General features: G+C 44.9%; 1 protein-coding gene across 5 annotated transcripts in view; it reads right to left on the bottom strand.

Annotated features, from left to right (window-relative positions):
• Positions 1-22,303, bottom strand: part of RCC1L (RCC1 like) — a 31,105-nt gene extending 8,802 nt beyond the window's left edge. Inside the window, exons 1-11 of one of the 5 annotated variants that reach the window (XM_085078716.1) lie at positions 21,925-22,302; positions 20,671-20,800; positions 18,001-18,129; positions 17,086-17,152; positions 15,944-15,995; positions 13,462-13,546; positions 12,270-12,451; positions 10,770-10,854; positions 9,514-9,687; positions 8,096-8,181; positions 6,526-6,576 (exon numbers count right to left, since the gene is read on the bottom strand). In XM_085078716.1, coding sequence (XP_084934842.1) covers positions 6,526-6,576; positions 8,096-8,181; positions 9,514-9,687; positions 10,770-10,854; positions 12,270-12,451; positions 13,462-13,546; positions 15,944-15,995; positions 17,086-17,152; positions 18,001-18,129; positions 20,671-20,800; positions 21,925-22,245 — 1,362 coding nt within the window. In that variant the 5' untranslated portion in view covers positions 22,246-22,302. Of the gene's footprint in view, positions 1-1,923; positions 6,577-8,095; positions 8,182-9,513; positions 9,688-10,769; positions 10,855-12,269; positions 12,452-13,461; positions 13,547-15,943; positions 15,996-17,085; positions 17,153-18,000; positions 18,130-20,670; positions 20,801-21,924 lie in introns of those variants that run through there. The other 4 variants (XM_085078717.1, XM_085078718.1, XM_085078719.1 and 1 more) reach the window with 4 other exon arrangements.
• Positions 22,304-22,396: the final 93 nt, after the last annotated feature.

The raw sequence follows: 22,396 nt of genomic DNA, 5'->3' as shown, positions 1-22,396 counted from the left end.
GCTTCTGGTTGTGCTGGATCAAGGGCTGCCCTCGCCTCTCACCCAAAGTCCTCTTGCTACTGCTGCTAAAAATAATCCTGCCAATCCAATGGCTATTGATTGCAGGGGTATGAGAACTGCATTGAAGTGCCGTTAGCACCCAGGTTAATGCCTAGAAATGCAGAGGGTAGTGACTCTACTCTGTTTCCAGCCCAGGACTGTGGTACAGTGTCACAGCAGGTTTCGTCCCCTGTCCCTGCTGCCTGTGGTTGGGCATTCTGTTATCCCTCCCCTGTGTGTGGGCTCCAGGCTTTGGGGCTTATGAGTCATGAAGCTGAGGATTGAGGTGTTCATTTTAGCACAGTGGCAGCTGTTTTCTGCCAGTGCATCCTCCTCCTCCCTGCTGCCTCTGCAGCAGCTGGGGGTGGCAGTGACAGAGAGGGGACACTTGTCCTGCTGACCCAAGCACTAGGCCAACCATGGCTCTTGGGACAGGCAGAAGAGGAGGCGGCCAGACAGTATCTCACAGCAGGATGCAGTTTGAGAAGCTCTGTTTCACTCTTTGGAAGAGCCTCTCACTCCCTTACTGTTAACTCCCGACAGAGCCCGTTCTCCCCTTGTTTTCACTAGACTTAGAGGAGGGGATCACCTCAACTTGCTTAACATGTTCACCTGCTCCCCCAGCCAAGCCATGTCAGCAGGTCCTGGTGCTGCTGGGATTTGGGTCTTGATGTCACAGTGCCCACGGAACATCTGCAGCCCCACCTTGCAGTGAGTCTGGCTATGGCCACACTGCACAGCACAACACTGCCTCATGCTGGTTGTCTCCTGCTTTTTGGGCATCATGGGGCAGCCAGAAGGGTTAGTTCGGAGGGAGCACTGCACAGAGGCAGGAGGAGCCTCACTATCCTCATCAGTGCTTAGGGCAGATTTTTCGTTTGGTTCCTCTGGGCCAAACTTCAGTGAGCCATTGCCCCACGGAATCACAGTGTACAGCCCCACCACACGGCACAAGTTCAGGGCTTGTTACGAGGGGTCAGCCCTTCTGGGGCCATAGCACAGCCACTTTATTAGTCCCTCAAGTGGATTGAACAAGGCTGAGCATTTATTCTTTCTCCCCTTGTTCTGGACTCACGAACAAGCCCACATTCCCTCCAGGTACCTAGAACTGCCACAGCATTAAGCCAGATTTCTAGAACTGCCAAGAGAGCAGAGATGCTCCTGGTGCAGAAGCTGCGCATCTTGGACCAGTGTGTGTCTCTCTGTTCCCTGGCCACTTAGAACAGCTGCGCTGGGCAGCCTGGGGATGAAACACAAAGCTTAAGGACTTTATGTAGTAAGTTATTTCTGTATCATTTGCTCTGGAAGTGAAATACCACTTTTGGCCTGACACACACCAAACAGGCTGAAGTAGTGCCGGGAACCCCAAACCCTTGCAGCATCTCCTCCCTGCTCACCTATCAGAAACCCCATGCAGCCTTTCACTGGAAAGGGTGGGGGAAAAAAGTGTATTTATTTCCCTTTAATTACCAGCTCTGATGCAAACAGACGGGGTGGGGGAATCCTCGCAGTGCAGGGCCCTGTGGTACACCTATTGCTCTGGGCTGCAGCCATGGAAAGGCTGCTTGTACCTGCCAAGTGGGCACTGTCTATGGGCTCAGTGGGGCCAGGCACTGCACGTGTAGGTGTAAAGCAACTCTTGTGAGCTTGGCGGTACAACGCACAGGGGAGCCTCTGTGCATCAGTTGCCTTGCACAAGCGGTGGTGTTACACTACCAGGCACAGGGAGTGGTGGCAGCAGCTTGGGATCATGCACTGGACGTGATATGGAGCTGAGAAGTGGCTGCTTTGCTTTCCCAGCAAGTGCACACGCTGCTTTTCTTCGCTGGTCTTATGCTGAAAAGCTGAGATTTATGTACTGTATAAAAAAAACAAACAACAAAACAGAAAAAAATGACAGTATATTTTGTACTTTGTAAAGTAATTAAACCGAAAAAGAAGAAAGTGAAACTTAGCTGTCTGCTTTTGTACTGATCAAACTGATGAAAATAAAGCAGAGCTTGGCATTGTCTATAAGATGTAACTCTCATGTCTTTCTGCTACAGCCATGTTGGGCATCACTCCCACACACACCATTTATGAAGGCCAGCCAGACACCCCTGAAGCACTCTATTTTCCAGGTTGTGTCACCAGGTGTACTGTACCCCTACAGATGGTACCCACCACCATCTCCATTCTCCAGCCGGTCTCTGGAAACCACCAATCCTGCCCCATCTTCTTCCCTTAAAATAACATGCCAGTAGGATGCTGCTAGTGTATTTTTGCCAGACTTAAATTTTACCTGCTCACTGCAGAGTACAAGATGCCCAGGGTCTGGACAGCCCCAGCAGAGCTCCTAGCAGGGCACCCCCAGAGCCCTGCACTCTAGCAGTGGCAGGGGAGCAAACTCAGCCTGCTCGTGGACTATTTTAGGGCAGTCACTGTGGGTCCTGAGTCTCAGTCAGCAGCATGGTTGCACAGCACCATTGCCACATGGTCCGCAAGAAAAAGCTTAACAACCTGCCAGAAGCACGCAAGAAAAACAGTGAAATCAGGCATATCATCACCCTACCAAAGTTTTAACCATTTTTAGTGGATGTTTGAAGGGAAGCAGCTCATATACATAAACTGTATATAACAAACTCAAGAAAAGCATCTCCTTTTTAGTGTAGTGTAATCCATTGTTTACTCTCGTGGTCAAATGTTAAAACATTCGTGTAAAAAATTACTGTGGGATTGCTAATCTGGAATGCAGCCTTAACACAGAGCACTGCCTCAAGGGTTTGATCCAATAAAAAAGAAATAAATCAACACAGACACTTCCACAAAATCTAAGCACTGCCTGCAACTCCCCACAAAAGCAAATGGCATCTTAAGGTAAATAACAGGATTTGGGCTGTTTGGTGCCCAGGCCCCAAAGACACTAATGCCTTTTCATATCAGTATTCTTCTTACCTTACCTGGCCAGGCTCACACCTTTGAGCAGGAAATGCTGGGGCACTGGAGGGGAGGGGGCAAGACTCCAGCCCTTGCAACAAAATGCTACAAAAATAGATTTTCTGAGTCATGATGAAGCATGTTGAAGGAATATTGTTTCAGGAGTATTTTGAATGCTGAAGGCTAATTACTATTCTCTGACTTTCCTGTTATTGAAGGATCCTGTAGACAAGTCTGTTGTGATGCACCATGTGCCTAACACATTGTCTTACAGGCGTTTATGTATTTTACTCCCACTGGGGCAGTCTGCTGACAAATGAGACCAGCCTTGCTGAGCAAGGGCTGCCCATGCTAGATGTAGCTCTCCAGCAGGAAATTGGCAGTACCTCTTGGGATGGTGGGGTGTGGACAGGCCTGAACCTCTCACCCATCCCTTCTGAAGCTCCTCCAATCCTCAGCTGCTGTGGCAATCCCACTCAGCTGCTGCAGTACCTGGAGCTGTACATGCACAGGGCTCTGCACCAAGGGACTGTCCTGAAGCTCTTTTGGGCTATTCTAAGCCAAACACGCCAGCACAGTGCTGTTCTGAGGGCAAATCACTTGTGTAATCAATGCCAAATCAAGTAGGTTATTCTAGTTCTAATCTGAGCTGCTCCCCACGTGCATCCGTGGCCCATACACTCCCTTGTTGCAGGTATATTTAGGGATGCTGATATATTTTGGGCTGTCTACTTTGCCATACTTTGAAAGACAAAATGATGCAAAGTTGCTTTGCCGTGCACAATGGTAGTAACCTGAAGCTACCCCACCATGGCTAAGCTCCTGCATGGCAGGGAAGAGGGTATTTTCATTTTCTGAGCGAAGACTGAGCCGATCAGCAACAGCAAGAGCAGCTCTGGAAGACCTGTATTTTAGAAAGGGTAAAAACTGCTGCACAGCAGCAGCCAAAAGAAAGGAGTAAAAATCTGTGAGAGGCAACCATGTAGATACAAAGGTTAGCAGAGGAGAGGAAGGAGGCAGGAAAGTCAGGAGTAGGGTTGAGCCTGGGAAGGAGAGGTGTAGGAAAGGCACTGTTAGACTTCTATTTAGATGTACTAAATAGAAGTACATCTTCATACTCTCCTCTGTTTCCTGGCAATAAAATAATTTCCCTAACATGAGTCTACTGTGCCCGTGATGGTTAACAGGTGATGTCCTGTCCCTGTTCCAACCCAAATGCTTTCTTTCAGATTCTCTCTCCCTGTCCTGTTGATGGCGGAGGGATGACAGAACAGGTTGTGGGGCACCTGCCCAAGGTCAAAATGCTCCCCTCACACTGTAACCAAAACAATGGTAAGTGCTGGTGCTTGCCAGACTGCTCTCACTGCCACTAACCTTGTTCCCACCAAGTAACATCTGAAAATGCCCACAGCCACTGTAATGAAGGCATAAATACCCCCACTGCATTAAGCCATATTTCTGTTTAAGACTAAAGACCTCACTGGCATCTCATTAACACACAGAATTTGCAATTTATTGCACAGCAAGACTGCAACACAAGGACTCAACCCAGCTCTTCAGAAGACCAAGCCACAAGGTATATTAGGAAACAGCTGTGAATGAGAGCAGCTGGGTGCCCAGCACTAACCAGCCCACCTCAACAGCAACATGCACAAAGGGAATTGTTTGTAACACCTTCCTTACCAGAGTTTTTGTATTTGTTCTCCATGGTTTAATAAGCCTCCTCAAGTTGAAAGGGCATAGCTACTCCCATGAGGCCAACAAGACATGCTTGGGCATCACAAGTTGCCCAAGAATTTATTTTAATTTATACCTGTAGAATCAGGTATAAATTAAAGCCAACCAAATGGGAGTTCAGAGCAGTGAAGGTCTGCCAGTTTCATAGTAGCTTTCTGTTCTGCCTTAACACACCCAGCAATACCTGTTACACAGGAACATCAATAACAACTCAGAGATGTGTCTCTATTTCCATATACTTTTGTTCACCTTTCACATATTTTATGCAAAGCCCTTCGAAACTTATTTAATCAAGGTAAAGTTTACACACCGAGTTTTGGCATAAAATTTCATCTCATGAAGCCAAAATGTATGAATTTCATCTCATGGGGCCATGGATGCAATGCCTGACTACAACACTATCAGTCCTGCAGGTATGGAGGTGGCTCAGCTGACAGAAGTGGTTTCCTGTCACGTAAGTGTGAACCAAAATACTACGGTTTAAATGCAGATCTGATCAATGCACGAGCAGATCATGCTTAAGAATATTCCTATTACTACTAATAAAGATTTTACAATCACTTTATTGAAAACCTACTGGCTAAGATTTCGCCAAAATAGTTTGCACAGCAGAAGTATCCCACACAGAGAGAAAAGACACAACTCTACCTGATGTTTGGAGTGTTTCACAGGAGACAGTTTCCCACACTTGGGTATGAGATTGGGTAAGTGCCAGCTACAGATACACACAGCTGTTGCATCCCATCTGTATCAGCTTACTGCTAAGAAGGTACCAAAGAATGAAGCTCTGCTTCTTACCCATTAAGACTCCTTCCCCTGCTAGGCAAACTTGAAAAGCCTAGCCAATTCCAATTGAGAGCCACCATACCTCTGAAAACAGAAAGAATTTAGGGAATCCCCAAAAAAATCAAAGGCATTGATGTGTGATCAGCACAAGGAGACAGAGATACCTGAGGAGTGGTGAGCACTGCTCACATCCATGCCTAAGCACTGATTTTGCAGGTAGCTGATTGAATACTTTGTTTTCAGCCTCTCTCAATAGGCTAGATGGGCTTCCGTCACCATCCATCTGTCCTCCTCCAGCACAGAGAGCCTGCTGTCTTATTTAATAGTACTTACCCCTGCAAACATGTTCTCACTCTTTGAATGTGTTCCTTTGATGGTCAGTCTTTAGCACTAACACAGAAAGCCTTTAACAGCCTACAGATACATGACAGGCTCCAGGCCAGGGCTGTACATCCACTTATGCATCCAGTTTCTGCACAGGAGAACAGCCTAGGCACAGTGCAGCTGAGGGTGGCCACCCAGGACAGCTGTGCTGGGCTTCAACAGCCATCATGACTTCTCTTCCACATAAAAAATAGGAATAAAAAAACCCCCAACTTTTCCCTTGAGAAACAGTTTGCCTCTACCCAACATTGACACTCCAGAGCTGGTGACAGGAAATGTCCATGTACCAATGTCCTGTGTTGCAGATTTCATCCCATGCAGTCTTCCTTGAAGGAGATGCTCTTCATCTTCAGGCACAGAGGGACTCACCAGCTTGGGGCTGGGCCTCAGATACTCCGGGAGCTCACCACAAATAAGCCAGAGCACTCCTTGCATTTCCATGCTCCTCGGGCAATGTGCTTCCTTCCTGCAGCCAGGCCAGAGCATTTCAATGATGCAGAGATAACACACCCAGACACTGCTATGGCTGTCTCTGCTCACAGTCACTTGGTTTCATAGAATGAGTCTTCCTTTCCAAGAAGCTTGTCACCAAGTCCCTGCATCGCCCTGGTACAGGGCTGAGGCCCAGCAGCATTCCTAGGTAAAAGACTTGACCATGCTTACCATATGATCAACTCCACATGCTACATCCACCACCTCACCGGGCACAGTTACCTGGACAAAACACACAAGAGTGGGTTATTTACTTTGCACCCGATATTTCCTATTTCTCATCCTCCTTCTGCTCAACATGCCAGCTAGTTTCACAGGGACTTCTACCAATGCAAGTGCCAACTTGAAAACACAGAAAGAGCAAGATTCAGCATCAGGCAGGCTTGTGCATTGAGCTGTGAAATATTCATCTTTTTCCTTCACTGATGCACATAAAGCTTTGGAAGGAGAAAGAAGAGCAGGCTCACTAGCAGACAGTGAGGAGAATATAGCCTCAGCCCATCTGTTCAGCAGCAGAAGCAGCATGACTAAACAGAGCATAATCCGGACAGTAGGAAGAGGATGTGCCCAAGCACCACAGGGATTTGCCTCTTCTGTCATCAGCAAGAACTGGAACAAGGCAAAGGCTCAACTCAGCCTAAGGCCATTTGTACTTTGATGCTAAGAGAGACCAGCTCCTCATTCCAGAAGTTACAGCTTATTCACTTAAAACTGACTTCAAACTTAAGGAAAGCAGAGTCTCAAAAAGCAAGATTTTCGTTAGAGCTAAGAGAGAGGACAGCAGCTAGTTCTAGGGCAGGAGGTCACAAGCAAGGATCCCAGCACATTGCTGTAGTACTGTCAGAGAGGAGCTGGTTGTCTGGAAGAGCATCACCCCCAATGTCCACACTTGCGGAAGTGAATTCATACATTCCATAAAGCCACAGCAGTGTGATTTCAGGCAAATGTTCCAGAGCTGGTCTGGTTTTGTTCATTTTTAAACAAAGAAGAAAGCATAATACAGAAACACATCAACTGCAACTTCAGACAGACAGGGACTTCAGGGTGGTCCAACTGATTGCCTTCCTCATCTCCTACTTGGCCTTCATGGAGACCAGGAGCATCTGTTAGGCTGAATGCTGAACTCCAGATCCAAAGACTCTTCTGCATCCACTGAGTCTGGGAGGAAGCAGTGGAACTGGAAGCACTGTGAAACAGCTATGAACATAGCTGAGTAAGGATCTCCTACTGTAACCTGACAGTCAGTCCAGTGACCCACCACCACAGGTGGGAAGGAAGCCCACCACTATGTGGACCTGTAGCCACTACAGATTAAAATGTTCACTTAATTTAGGTGAGTAATGATTTGGACAGATGACCAATACTGATGGTTTTCTTTGCAGCACATACAAAGAGAAGCACAGGTTAGAAGGGGAAGGAATAAGCAGTAAGGGTAGCAGGCAGATGATGGTGGAGAGGAAGGAGATGACAACTGTTCAGATGTGGTGGCACAGCACTAAATGCTGTTTTAGGATCTGAAATCATTACTGGCATAGCAGACTAAAATCTTTACTGAATACCTCCATCCCCAAGCAGGCTACACAAGGACTTCTGAAAAACAAAGCACTTCTACAGTCATCTTAGGCTTCCACTTCTTTCAGAATTACTGAACAAAACCACAAAGCAAATGATGGTCCTTGCCCTCAGGATAACGAAAACTAGCCAAATAATATACCCTTGGCCTTAATACCACCATCCTTACCCTCCATGGGAAATACTGGTCTTCCATTCTTCCAGTTCCCAGGCACCCTCTTAGATTCTTCCCCCACACAAACAGTTCTCCTCTGTCTACACAGGAGAAAAAAAAAATAGAAAAGAACTGAGCCATTAAAAAGGAAAATTTCTATTTGTGATGCTGGCAAATATGACCACAGTGCTATACAGTGTTCTACAAGCAGTATAACAGCTACCAGATTTACTTCAAGGTACAATAAATGCACTCGCATTTGGAGAAAATTATGCCTAATGAGCAGTGTAAGAAACAAGTTCTGTGCACAAGTCTTCGTTTTCCCCTCTGACATCACTTGCCTTGGAATTTTATTTGAAGAAAGAGTGCAGCAGCAGAAATTCCAAGGAATCATTTGTGAAGTGAATAATTTGTGCTGAAAGTTAGACAACTGCAGCTGATCTGTACAAGCTATCAGCAAAGCAAATCCAGTAAGCAAGGCAGTGGAGATGTCCCAGGCCATCACCTGGGGACTGCTTATTTGACTGTCCAACAGAAGTGACCTTCTAATGGCAGCTAGGGAAAAGCAAAAACTTGTCCTCAACAGAATTTATGAATTTTAAGCTCCTCAGGAAAACACACAGATCTCAGAAGTGTCTGGATCAATTCCACAGCAGAGACAACCAAAACACAATCTATAACATCAGTACAATTTAATCAGAACACCATTTCTAACTCTTTCTGAATACCAAGAGGAGCCCAGTTACAAGCACCCTGCAACCAAACTGACAAGTGTCACACATACCATTTGCCCCAAAGGACCCAGCCCTGGCACTTTTCCCTGCTGGCAGCTGGATCTCTGAACTGCTGCCTAATGTTAAATGACTCATATTTCAAACCCTTCAAAGGCTGGGAACCCACACAGCATGCACAGTGCACATATATCATACCCTTTGCGTATTAAATGCCACCTCAGGCTGCTAACTCAGTTGGTCAGAAATGCCACGAAACTCTGATATCTAGCTTCTTTTAGACTTAGTTTTAGTTTGTTTATTTATCACATAAATTCCTGCTGCTGCTAAAGTGCAGCAGATTGACTCATTCTATACAATGAGAAAATGAAATAAAAAAACCTTCTGGATTTCCTCTTTGAGAAAAGTTTTTTGTTTGCATTAGAGAAGTAACACTTTCTTAATTAAAGCATAAGTTAGCACAAAACGTATGCCAGAAACCCTGCTGACACCTGTAAATGTGCTGTCTGGCTCCCTGCTGCTGTATTCCAGTGTGCCTTCAGTTTCAAGAAAGATGGGTGCGCTTTTTGGGTATTTTTGTTTTGGTTTGGTTTTTTGTGTGTTTGTTTTTTGTTTGGTTTGGGGTTTTTTTACTGCTTTTTTTCTTTTCTGCCAATAACACAGCAACATGACCTCTCCATAACAGTAGGATGAGAAACTTACTTGTAAGTGCAGCAAACTGGCTGAGTCCACAGCGAACATGAGCAACACGGATATCTGGACTGAAGTCTGACCAGCCAAAAAGGCTGGGTGGGATCATCTCTGGCACTGCTGTCTCTATTAGGTTTGGTCCTTTCCCAAGAATTCCATATCCCCAGACAAAAACATTTCCTTCTTCTGTATTACAATAAGAACACATTCTGTAAGAAAGTCTGTGCTTGTGAAGTTCACGCCATGACGAAGAGTTAATCAGAACCAAAGAGGTATTTTCCTTTCTTCCAGCTTAGTCTAAATTTTTGATTATTTAAAAACTGCAAATAATGCATTCCCATCCAAATGCCTCAATTTTTTCCTAAGCTGTGCAAACAAATCAAGCTTACCCAGCAAAACTTTCATGGGGAAATAATGCCAACACAAAAATGAACTGAATAAAATACTTCAGCTTACTGGCTGATGGGACAGAGGTTGAGAGATTATCATGGCTTTCTCCTTTGACGCATGCCCAAACCAGTAGCTGGATATCACTCTGCCTGGCATTCTGCCTTAAGCTGGGTGCCTGGGAAAGGCAGCAGCAGTTGGACAGCATAAGAGTAAGTATCTATGTCAGCTAGCTCTGTTCCCTTCACTACAGAAGCTCAAATGTCTGGTCATCACAATAACCCCATTATAAATATTAACATCTTCCTTGAGATAATCCTTCAAGAAAGTAATACTATCCCCTCCCTCATTCCTTCATTCAGCAGCCCTCCAGCTAAGCTACCCTGCCACTGACAATCCAAAGAACAGTCACTAAGGACCTGCTGCACAGTTTCACTGTTCTCAGAACTCTCTACTTTCCATCCTAGATCATCATGATTTATAAACATGTCAGATTCATACGGAGTCTGAAGGGTTCTTTCTCTCAAGCACTGCCTTACTTCCTCCCTATATCCATACTGATTATAGGCCCGTATGACCAGCAAAAGAGATCAGAAGAGCAAACAGCAGCCATGCTCTCGCTCTAGTCTGCAGAAGTGCTCACAACAGCACACACTGGAAGCAATGTTCTGCACTAGTGAAAACAACTCCTCTAGTACATTCTTAAATCACATGTTTCTCAGTCTCCCAGCTTTCCTCATGACATACAGTATTTCTGTTTCAAGAAAACTTGTTTCTTGAAGTTACAAAACTTGTTTCTTCAAGATACTTGTTTCATGAAGTTACAATCCACCCACTGTGCAGCCTTGCACTAAAGCAGATGATTCCAGAAGTGAACTCACCTGTTAGCACAACGTTGCCAGTCCCTCCACAGGCAGCCTCCTTTACCTTCCCAATCTTGAATGGCAAATGCCTGGGGACATTCACCTGTACAAGATTGCAGAAGAGTTGTTAGAGACAAGGTAAACTGTGAACTAGACATGTATTTTAACTTGTTCTTTAGATCTGGTTCGAGCTGACATACATTCAATTCCTGATAAAACCTTTATTGCCTGAATAATAAAATGAGTGCAAATCCCAAAAATAAAAACTACATTAAATTCATTAAGGCGAGGACAAGGCAGAAAAAGTTGCCTACTGGAAAGCTTACATGCATGGCAACAAGGCTGGGAATAACTAATAACTGCTTCTTATTGTCTGGCCTTTAAAGTCAGACACAATGGGGAAGTCATTAGGTGAGCATGTCTTCAAGTCTTTACAATGGATTAGATCACTAAAATTCAATCAGCAGTGGCATTTTTGAACCTACTATGGAAAAATCACTAAAAGAAAACTGCATTTATTTGATACGGTCCAACACAACAGATACATACACAGCTTGACATGTCTAAAAAGCAATCTTCTATTTAATAGCTCTGCCATTCTACACTTTGCACTGTATCTGAATTTTAGCTAAGACTCTCATTTTTGGCAAACACGCCATTCATTCATTTCAGACACCGCTGACCTCCATCAGGCACCCAGCCAGGAAAACTGCTACACTGCATAACCTGATCATTGTCCTCAGGCCTTATGGGTCTCAGCATTTAGCCCTACATTAAGGCTACATCAGGCACAGGAAACAAAGGTTTTCACAATTTTGCTAAAGCTATTCTAATGCAATTGTCTGCTCTTAGCCTTCTGCGAAGAGTAGCTTGAGTATTGATTAATTTCCTGACTCCATTTCCTAACATAGCTGTAACATGAGACCAACTGCCTACTTATCTCAGTAGTATAATACCTAGTGTGAAGTCAGCACCCTACCCAATATAAGTTTGTTCAAAAAACCCTTCTATCTGTGAGACACTCGATTTTGTTTAAGACTCAATTATAAACCCACTAAGGATGTCCATGAAAAATTCACCAGCATACCGGTTGACTGGAAGGGACTTCCAACGGCTATCTGGACCAGCACTATCCTCAAAGTACAACCACTTGAAATCCTAGATTATCCAGCCAAAAGACTAATTCCTGTCCTGAAATTTGCAAAAGCACTTGAGCTGGGTTTCAATTTGGTGCAAAGTCTGTGGGATGGAGAAAGAAGAACATGGGATTCTTAGACTGACAAACTGGGGTGAGGTGACACAAACCTTTGCCTACCAAAGCTGGGAAATATACTGCTCCCCAAAGCTACACAAATATGTCAGACAGGTTGGTTTTGTAAGCTTAGGTAAAAGAAGCCTGCTAGTGTTGTTTGTATCTGCTGTCCAAAGAACCCAGAACAGGGAGGAGCACGTAATATTTAACTCTGTGCACAGCAGCTGAACTGAAACATATAAAAACCCACCCCCAGGCCAACTGACCTGCGTGGTTTCTGTGACAGATGCCAACTGCAAGTACTCTGAATTTCCCCAACCAAAGACATCTCCTTCATCTGAAACAGCCAGACAACAGTCCCCATAGGAAGAGACCTGGATAATATTTACTCCAGCAATGTCACCATGCAGCTTAGTAGGAACACTGGTCATGTTGTAGTGTCCAAGACCTGAAAGGAAAAAAGAGTAGAGATTATGAATAACCTTTTTCCAGACACACTTTTAATGCCTGCATAGGACCATTTTTGTCATGTTATAAGAAAATCACCCTTCCTCTGAAAGATATCTTACCGCTTAATTACCAGCTGCAACAGAGAAAATAGCCACAAATACCACTTCCACTAGCCAAAGCCACCTCTCTGGACAACACAACAACTTTACACAATCACACCCTGAAGAGTCTCTTGTCTGCATGAACCAAAGTGTTCAAAGAACAGTAGCCAAGCCAGGCAGATATCTCAACAGAGATGAAGTTTCACAAACTAGCTGTATCCTGTCTTCTGCAAGGACAGCCATTGGTGACAGCACACCGCTATCAGTCAGACAACAGCAGGGGAGATGGCGAAAGAGGCTGGGAAGCAAATGCTTTACATGACAAATTGCTGCCTGGAAAAGAGACCAGAATGTAGACAGAAAACTGGGTTTCAGTATATTGGTACAGAAGAATCATGGGAAGAACTCAGCTTTGGGAGCAGCAAAAGGAATAAACAGTAGGAATGACTGTGAGAAGGAAGTTCTCTGCAGCAAAAGCCACCACAAAAAGGGCCTGGCCAAGGATCCCATGCTAGAACAGCAGCAACTACCAAAGGGCTTGTCAGTTCAAAAGTGCAGAACAGACCCTGAAACAAGAATCAGGAAGGCAAAGCCACCACCAAACTGAAGAGCAAAGCTGCCCATGTCACTTCCACACCCCCTCAGGAGCTTTAAACAGCAGATACACAGAGGAGACTCTGATTGCATGCTTGGATTGCAAGGGCAGCATCCCAAAGGTCCACCAAAAATGAACTGGATTGTCTCACTTTGGTTACACAAGAGTACTGAAAACATCTACACACAACTGGAAACATAGCAGCCCCTTTCTGTCCACACATGCATGAAAAATACACATCACAACCTCTGAATTAGGACAGCTTGCTGTATTCATCAATTCCCTGAAAAGCAAGCTGTGCTGAGCTCCTACCTGTTTGTCCATCAGCTCCCCATCCACATGCATAGACTGTACCTTTCATGGTTCTAAACAGACTGTGGTCCTGCCCACACACAACCTGCACACAAACAAAAAGTCAGAGCTAGTCAGGAAAGGTCACATGTTCAGATCTGATTTAGTGAAGCATTACCAGCAGATAAACTGAGCAATGAACCTCTATGTTGCTCCTCAGTTGAGATTTTGACCTTTCTCTCCTGATCAAATGGCTCTGTAGAAAGGGAAGGCCAAGAACCACAAGATACAACACAGAAAATAGCAGAATTTTCTTTATGGAAAGTGATGCTGCAGTCAATTTTTTCTAAGATCCAAAACAAGGAAAGAAAGCTCGATTCAGTAGTACAACACCATAAAACAACAAAGAGTAAGTAAGAGCTCTCTGTTCACAGGATGCTAGCCACATGATTCTTGATGCCAGCTACAAACTGCTATTGATTCTTTGCCATGTAAGCACTCTAGGCACACAGCTGTTATCAAATCTACATTTATGTTGAACTAGCCATCATGCCTGCCACAGGCTTGACATGAATTAAAGACAAGCAAAAAGCCATTCAAAAGCAGACATGAATGACCCTTCCTTAGAACAGGAGCAATGTTTGTAGAGTATGGCTACAGGGGCACAGACATACCAACAAACCGCTCCTCTGCCTGGAAATATGGCAGCCATGGCAGGTGTTTCTGCTACCCTGCAGTCCCTTGCTCTCCTAGGAACATAGGAGAAATGCTGGCTAGTCTAAGCGGATGGTTTCACAGCTCATTTTTTAAAAGAAAAAGACAAAATTCAAACTCCTAAGCAATATAAAAGTGACAAAGGGGAACACGAAATCACAACAGGAAGAGAGTAGTGGAGTGGAGATCCCAGAAATGGACACAGTACTCTGTGTGGCTGAGCAGAAAGAAAGAATCACCTCCTTGACCTGCAGGTAACACTCTTCCTAATGCAGGCCAGAGTATCATTAGCCTTGTCTACAGCAAGAGCACATTGCTGGCTTATTGTGTTAGTTTTGCTTGGCCTGGCTCTTGGTAGCAGGGGGAGGCCACAGAGGTGGTTCCTGTGAGAAGCTGCTAGAAGTTTCCATCATGTCCAGCAGAGCCAATCCCTGGTGGCTCCAAAGATGGACATGCCAAGGCTGGGCCAGTTAGAGATGATGGGAACACCTCTGTGATAACCTATTTAAGAATAACTCAAAACAAAGGTGGTGGGGCAGTTTTAATTCCAGCTAGTGAAGAGGTGTGAACATGTGAGGGAACAACGTGGACAGTGAAGAAGGAAGAGGAGGTGCTAAAGGCACCAGAGTCGAGATTCCTGTGCCAGCTGTGGTGAACCATAGTGAAGCAGGTTGTCTGCCTGCAGCCCTTGGGCTCCACATGGGATGCAGAGATCTACCCGCAGCTCACACAGGAGGCACCCAGGCTGGAGCGGGTGGATGCCTGGAGGAGGCTGCAATCCAGTGGGAGACCCGTGGAGAGAAGGGGCCCTGCTTCCAGGCTGGAGCAGCCTGTCCTTGGAGGACCACACTCTGCAGAGGAGTGACCCATGCCACAGCAGTTTTGGAAGAGTTTCTGCCCGTGGGAGAAACTCACATTGCAGCAATTTTTGGCGGATTGCTGCTCATGAGATTGGAACCATGCTGGAGAAGTTCACAGAGAACTCTCTCCCATGAGAATCCATGGTGTAGCAGGGGAAGGACTCCTCTCCCTGAGGGGTGGAAGAAAACCTCAGGTGACAAACTAACCAAACCCCACCACGCTCTGTCCCCTGCACTATCAGTGGGAAGGAGGGAGCAGCTGTGGGGGAAAAGGGTGTTTTAAGGGTTTATTTTACTTATTATCATCCTCTGATTTTGTTAGCAATAAACTCACTTTGTACCTCTACATTGAGCCTGTTTTGCCCTTCGAGTGTTTTCTGCTGGTCCTTATCTCAACTCATGAACCCTTCATTTAAATTTTTCTCTCCTCTGCCCAGCTGTAGTGGGGAGGGTGACTGAGCAGCTTTCACTGGTGGCTGGCATTTGGCCAGAGTCAAACCACAACACTCAGGGTGAACCTGGTGTCCCCTAGGGCCTTTTCTGCAGAGCTGCCTCCCAGGCAGTCAGCCCTAGCCCATGGTGGTGTCTGAAACTGCTCTTCACCAGCAGCAGGACTTAGCCCTTTCCACTGCTCAACTTGATGAGGTTCATGTAGGCCCATTTCTGTCCAGCCTCTGGATGGCAGCACCACCCTCTGGTTTATCAGTCACTCCTCCGAGTTTTACGTCATTTGATATCTGCTGAGGGAACACTCTGACCCAGATCACTAGTGAAAATGTAAACAGGATTAGACCCCAGATCCCCGGGGTGCAGTAGCATTTATTACTGGTTTCAACTCAGCTTTGAGCCAATGACTGCCACCCTCTGAGCTCAGCTGTTCAGCTGGTTTTCAATCTGGCTTCAGGAATGAGTCCAGACAATCCTCTTACCTGGACAACTCTGCTGTCAAATTCCTTCAGCTGATGAATAAGATGGTTTCCACTGGACACCAAACAGCCACCAAGAAGAGAAAAGGCAACACAGAGGATTTCAGAAGACTGCAACTGAAAAACACGAAGGTAAACCTGCCTCTACTGAAAGGCACTCTATTATCCCAAGTAGAGAAATCTGTTTGCATGTAGCTTCACTGCAAAATACCTGCATGAAGAAGGAACACAATTCTACATTCTCTTATTTGAGAAGGATTGTCACTTTTTAAATATAAGCTCTCGTGGGAATTGCAGGTAGGAGCAATCCTCAAAGACTATCCCTAGTCTGGAACAAGCACTGACACTACATAATACTGCAGTACCCACATAAACACTACACTTGAGATAAACTAGATATCCCAAAGCACAGTGTAGTGCTAACCTTTCTGTCATTTTTTCACAACACCAGGAATTATGAACAATCCAATCACGGACTTCCAGTATCAAGACTAACAAAAATTACCTAATTACAGCTATTTTCTCAAACTTTACAGAGCAGGTGTTGTGGATCACATACAGAGCAATGAAAAAGATTTTTTTTTCTGGTCCTGCTATGGAATCAGAAACTCAACATATTCCCACTATCCACTTACCCTATCACACAGAGCACTTTGAGCATATGCTTTGGTGTGACCCACAAAAGTGCTTTCCAGTGAAGGAAAAGCACAAGACTAAGAGGCAGTTACCGCAGAGACTCAACAAGAGGACATCTCTTTCTTAATTAAATGGTACTTCTAACACCCTGAAGAACAGCACATGCACTCTGAGCAGCTGAAGGGAGAAAACTCAGCTACTAACACCAATTACCTCAAGCAATTTATGAAGGCTGGGTTTTGTCACTATGCCCTGTGGGAAGAACTGTCCCATGCTGACATTCTTTTGTCTCTTGTGAATGTGGCCAGCAGAGTGCTAGTGCCCAGCCTCAGTTCAAAGAGGCTGCTTTGTACGACACCTGCAGCACAAAAGTCTGCCCTCAGACTCCTTAATCTAAAATGGCATGCTTATACTGCCAGACCTTTTCCATCTTCAGGCTTTTCTGCAAGGTTATTTTCATGCAATTATGTTTTCAACATGAAGAAAGTTCAGGATCTTTGAATTCTCACCTGTAAATTTCATCTTCAACAACCTTCCGGCCACACTGTCCATAAGAATTGTTTCCCATTGTGTACACTGTAAAACAATGAAAAAAACACACTAGTTTTATTACTGCCCAATCCCCTGAAAACCTCTTTTCAGATCCACAAACTATTTTCATGCAGTTCTAAGTCTGAAACGTGGAGCACAGCAATGTAAAAACTGGCATAAGCTTTTTTCAAAGTAAGTCCACTTGAATTAAAGTGACTGAATCCATTTTCATCAACAACATCCAGCACTATTGTTGCAGGCACAGCTGCAGTACCTGAAGCCCACTGTCTGTCTGTCAGGAATTGCCTAGATTATCCTGCTGTTGTCAAGGAGACTCAGAAATAGATCAGCATTCCCAGAGAAGTGGGAATCAACCAACCAACCACCTCACCCACTAAGAAGCTGCACTGGATCACTTGGTGCAGCACTGAAGCCACTGCACCAGAGAGCTCCCAGAGATGTGGAAAAACAATAAACAAACAGGATCTTCTCTATAAAGGACTATCAATAAATTAATTGCTTTTATAAACATAGCACTCTGGGGCTTCAAGGGGAGGTAACACAGGAGTACTGCCACAGTCACCCAGATGTGTGTTCAAAAACACATCTGAGTGACTAAGACAAACAGGCTGCACTCAGCTAGGCCTGGGGCTAGAGAAACAAACCTTGTAGCAAAAAAGCTCCCAACACATTTACAACCTGAGCCAAGCAGAGTTCATGGCTCTCCCATGCAGAAGCAATCCCACAAAAGCCAACAGCTGCCTGCATCTCATTTACAGTGCAGAAGCCCACCTGGGATCTAGTTCTAAAGGAAAAAAGACCAGTTTTTGGAAATTTTTAGTAAAAGCATAGCAAGGCATCCCTTGACAGCATCAGCACAAGTGACACTGTACCTCCTTCACTATCTGTCAGAACCAGGGAATGGGCTCTCCCACAGGACACTTGCAAGACTCGAGTTTGCTGCGGCTTCTCCAGCGGTAATGGAATTGGAGATGGTTCCAAGACATATTCATAGCCCTTAGCTTCAGGAGGAGAGCACAATTTGAAGTCAGTAGCTTCCACAAAGTGAATACAACATGTATTTGTTGATCCTATTGTACATTCACACATTCACTTCTGCTCTGTTACAAAAGCAGATACATTTTAGAAAGCCAAGATACTAAAAAAAGAGGTTGACAGCAATTTATCACGGAAGGAGGGAGAAGGTAAAAGCTATGGAGATAGCTGAAGCCAATAATCACTGCCTAATCAAAAGTCCACCATACCTAGAGGCTGAATGTTATCAGGTGGCAGAATTGTGAAACTGAGATTTTCATCCACATGTTCAACCACTTTGGTGAATACAGTTGCATTACTAGAGCTTAATATCCCACACAACCATTCTGTGCAACTGGGGATATTGCACACATGGTACAAGAGCAACAATCACACAAATGCATCAGGAAAGGTGAACAATAAAACCTTAGTGCTTCATATTTAAAGAACAGGCACTTTCAGAAATAAGGAATGCAAGAAAGACTAGCTAGGTTAGGTCCATAGGGAATAAGACATCTAACATTTATGAAAAATGACATGCTGTACTTTAGAAAGATTTAGCAACTTGAAGAACATGTAATCAGTTACAGTCATCTGGGGGAGGGGGCAGGAAGAACAGCAAAATATAAATCAATACTAGGAAAAAGGTTAAGGGGAGATAAAAAGCCTTGATATCAAAGTCACTGTAATAAGTGAAATCAAATACCAGATGATGTAAAGCAGTATTGCATACAGACAGGCAGCAGTTCTCACTGCCTTCAATAAAAATAAAAACAAAACAAAACAAAAACAAAAAAACCCACCACCACAACAACAAAAAAAAAAACCCTAAAATTTGAAAATAATTAAAAGTTTAAAAAACCACACATGCTCTTTTGAAGTAATACACTACTGGATGTGAGGACAGGCAGCACAACAGGCAGCTTGTCAATGGTGGGCATCTGCCATGCAACAGAACAGGAGCTCAAAGGCATCCAAGTCTTTATCTGTCTAGAAACACTTGGAAGTCACAAAACGAAACAACCTTTTCCGCTGTCCCCTCCAGCAGAGAGACACAAGCTACTGGGATCTGTAGTAATCATCACTGATTTCTGAGGGGATTTGGAGAAAAGAGACAATGAGGTGGCTAAGGAACAGGAGGATGAACATGATATATTAGTAGTTTAGATACAATTATCTAAAACTCAGAAGCCCGCAAATTCCGTCCGAAATGAAGCATCTACAGCAACACAGTGTTGGAAGCAGGCAGCAGGCAACAAAGTAAGTCTATAAAACATTAATGAGCAGCGCATCCCAGAATAAACTTGTCTGGGGAACATTAAACATGAAGCAGTAGCAATCCCACTGATCTTCACCACATTTTCAACCGATGTTGCCAAACACACTCTCTTACTTAGCAGGGCTTGAATTGCAGAAGTATTTAAGCTATTTCTGGATTCACTGGCAAAAATAGTCTACAGGCCAGATGAAAAACAAGGTAATTGCAAGTGAATTGCAGAAGTATTTAAGCTATTTCTGGATTCACTGGCAAAAATAGTCTACAGGCCAGATGAAAAACAAGGTAATTGCAAGGCACTCCTGACACATTAGCACGTACACAACTAAGACTCATCAAGAGCTGAAACCTTTAAAAGCAGAAGTGAGCAGAGGCTTCTGCAGCCCCTGCATTTTGCAACCGTTGTTTAAATACACACTTGCTGTGTGTGCACACCCTTCCAGAACTATCCAGTGTGCCAGCGCAAAGCAGCACCATTGGAAACCTCAATATGCTGCATTGTAGCTGTAATTTTCTTTTGCTTCTCCACAAAGCTAAATCTTTTGCCCATATCAGACACACCCAACCTTGATGGATTACACCTTTATACACCATGAGAGAAACTGCTTTCATCATGATTTTTCTCAACTGTTTGTTGAGGAATGCCTACACAGTCACCCATTCTATGAAGAAAGTTTGTGTTTTTCCCATCTTCAGTGGAAAGTGGCAATGTTCTGCACAGGAATCGTCATCTTAAATGAGTCTGAGAGCCTGGTGTAAGACTAAGTGACTGAAAAACATATTTATCCTTCAAAATGCAACTTACTATTAAAATATTTTTTTTAAAAACCCTACAGCTTCACAAAACCCCCACTGACTGTATTTAAAAAAAAAAAACCTGTAAAAAAGGACTTTAGTTTTTAAGTGCAAAGGCAAAAGAAGTGAGCAAACCGTCCTGCCAAAATAATTTTGTTAACTAGACTGTGTCTACTACTGAACTATACATTCAAAGCCACACATTAACCAACATCACACTTTGCAGAATAAACAGCTACATTCCTGTCTGGATGAAACAAGAGCAGTGTAGAGAACAGAGACACACCCTGACCAATTACAAAACACAAAAAACCACAGATAAAATTCAGAAAAAGACCTATTTAAAAAAATAAAGCACAGTCTGGGACTGCATCAAAGCCTCCGGGTGTTTTTCACACCTCCAAACACATGAAGTTTCTAGTACCACAAGCATACTGCAGTGCCACCAAATTCTTACTTTGATCTCTTCTGCTTCTCTGGAATCCAAGCTGGGAATCCTTGTTGAGCCCCATGCCCCACACTTTGGTGATGTCTCTGGTATTAGAAGCCAGCAGTGTGAATCCATAACCACAAGCAGCAGATGATATCTTTCAAGACAGATAAAACCCACACCATTCAGTTAGAAACTGTGGCTTAAAAAGCAAGTTTCACTCCATGCTGCTTGTTCATCAGCATTTATTCTTCATTAACCTACATTTACATACGGTCCAAATTCACGGAATGTATGGTCTTGCAAAAATTATCAGAAAGTCTTCTGTGGTAAGCACAATGGTGAAAACTCAGGTCCAACCTATACACCTTAGTTTTGGTTTTGTGTGCATACATCTTTATTTCTGCATTATCTTTGCCCCATTCAACACCACAGAAAGACCTGTTTGCTGACCTGGATCAGCAGATTAAAAAAAAAAAACAAAAAAAACAACCCAAACTCAAACACAGAGAGATATAGAAGTGTTAAGAGAATAACATGTTTTACTCCTTTTGACAGAAAAAACCCAGCATATGAGCCACATGAAGAGAAACTGAGGTCACTTGGTTTGTTCAGCCTGGAGAAATGGAGACTGAGGTCAGATCTCACTAGGGCCTGCAGCTCCTCCCGAGGGACAGTGGAGTGGAAGCTCCGATCTTTGCTCTGTGACCAGGGACGGGACCCGAGGGAACGGCTGGAGCTGTGCCAGGAGAGGCTTAGACTAGATGAGGGAAAGGTTCTTCCCCCAGAGGGTGGTGAGGCATTGAGCAGGCTCCCCAGGGAATGGGCACGGTTTGGACGACTCTCTCAGGCATAGGGTGGGACTGGGTGAGGAATGCTGTGCAGGGCCAGCAGTTGGACTCTACGATCCTTCTGATCTCTTCCAACTCAGGATATTCTGTGAAAGCTCCGGCCTTCTCTGCACTAGACAGCAGAGAACAAGTGAAACATGTAGGCAAAAGAATAACAACATTTTCGACTCAAACTTCCCATTTGTCAGGTGGGAGCAGCCACGGAGCCACTGGAAAACGCACATTTTATCTGGCAAATGCTCTTCACACACTGGCTCTCTAATGCCTCTAACAAAATCACAGATACTTATTTTCAAAAAATTAATTGCTACTGCAATTAAGACAGTAATCATTCCATGCAACACCACTATATACATAAAACACACTGAATCACAGCAAAGCCTTTAAACCCCATCCCGTAACGCCGTTCTCGGCTGTGCTAAGCCCTGACCAGGCTCCGGAGTTTGGGAGCGACATGTTGGTCCCGCCGGACCTGGCCCACCTTCTCCTCCGTCTCCAGGCGGTACGGTGTGGGTTGGATGCGCCGCGGTTTCTTCCAGCCTGCGTCTGGCCTCACAAAGCTGGGGATGCCCAGGGCGCCTGAGTAGCTGAAGCCCCATACGAACACGCGGTCCTTGCGCCTGGCCGCCTTCCCTTCGTACTGGAACACCGGGGCGGTCTTCTCGGCCTCCCGCAGCTGGCGGGTGCTCGGCGTCCCCGCCACCACGCCCAGGCCCCTGCGGAGAAGCAGCCGCCGCGCCAGCCCCGCCATGGCTCCCCTCAGGCCGCCGCCATTTTGCCTCTCTGTCACATGCGGGCCCGCGCAGCGTCACCGCCCCTGCGCGCACGCGCTCGACCGCGGCGTCACAGCGGCTTCTCTTAAAGGGGCCACACCTCCCTCTGCAGAGGTGGGTCCACACTCG

Source organism: Lichenostomus cassidix, chromosome 19 (assembly GCF_008360975.1).
Source record: "Lichenostomus cassidix isolate B80296 chromosome 19, HeHo_3.0, whole genome shotgun sequence".
Lineage (NCBI taxonomy): Eukaryota > Metazoa > Chordata > Aves > Passeriformes > Meliphagidae > Lichenostomus > Lichenostomus cassidix.
Note: the sequence above shows the minus strand (reverse complement) of the source record. Positions and strands in the feature narration are given on the sequence as shown.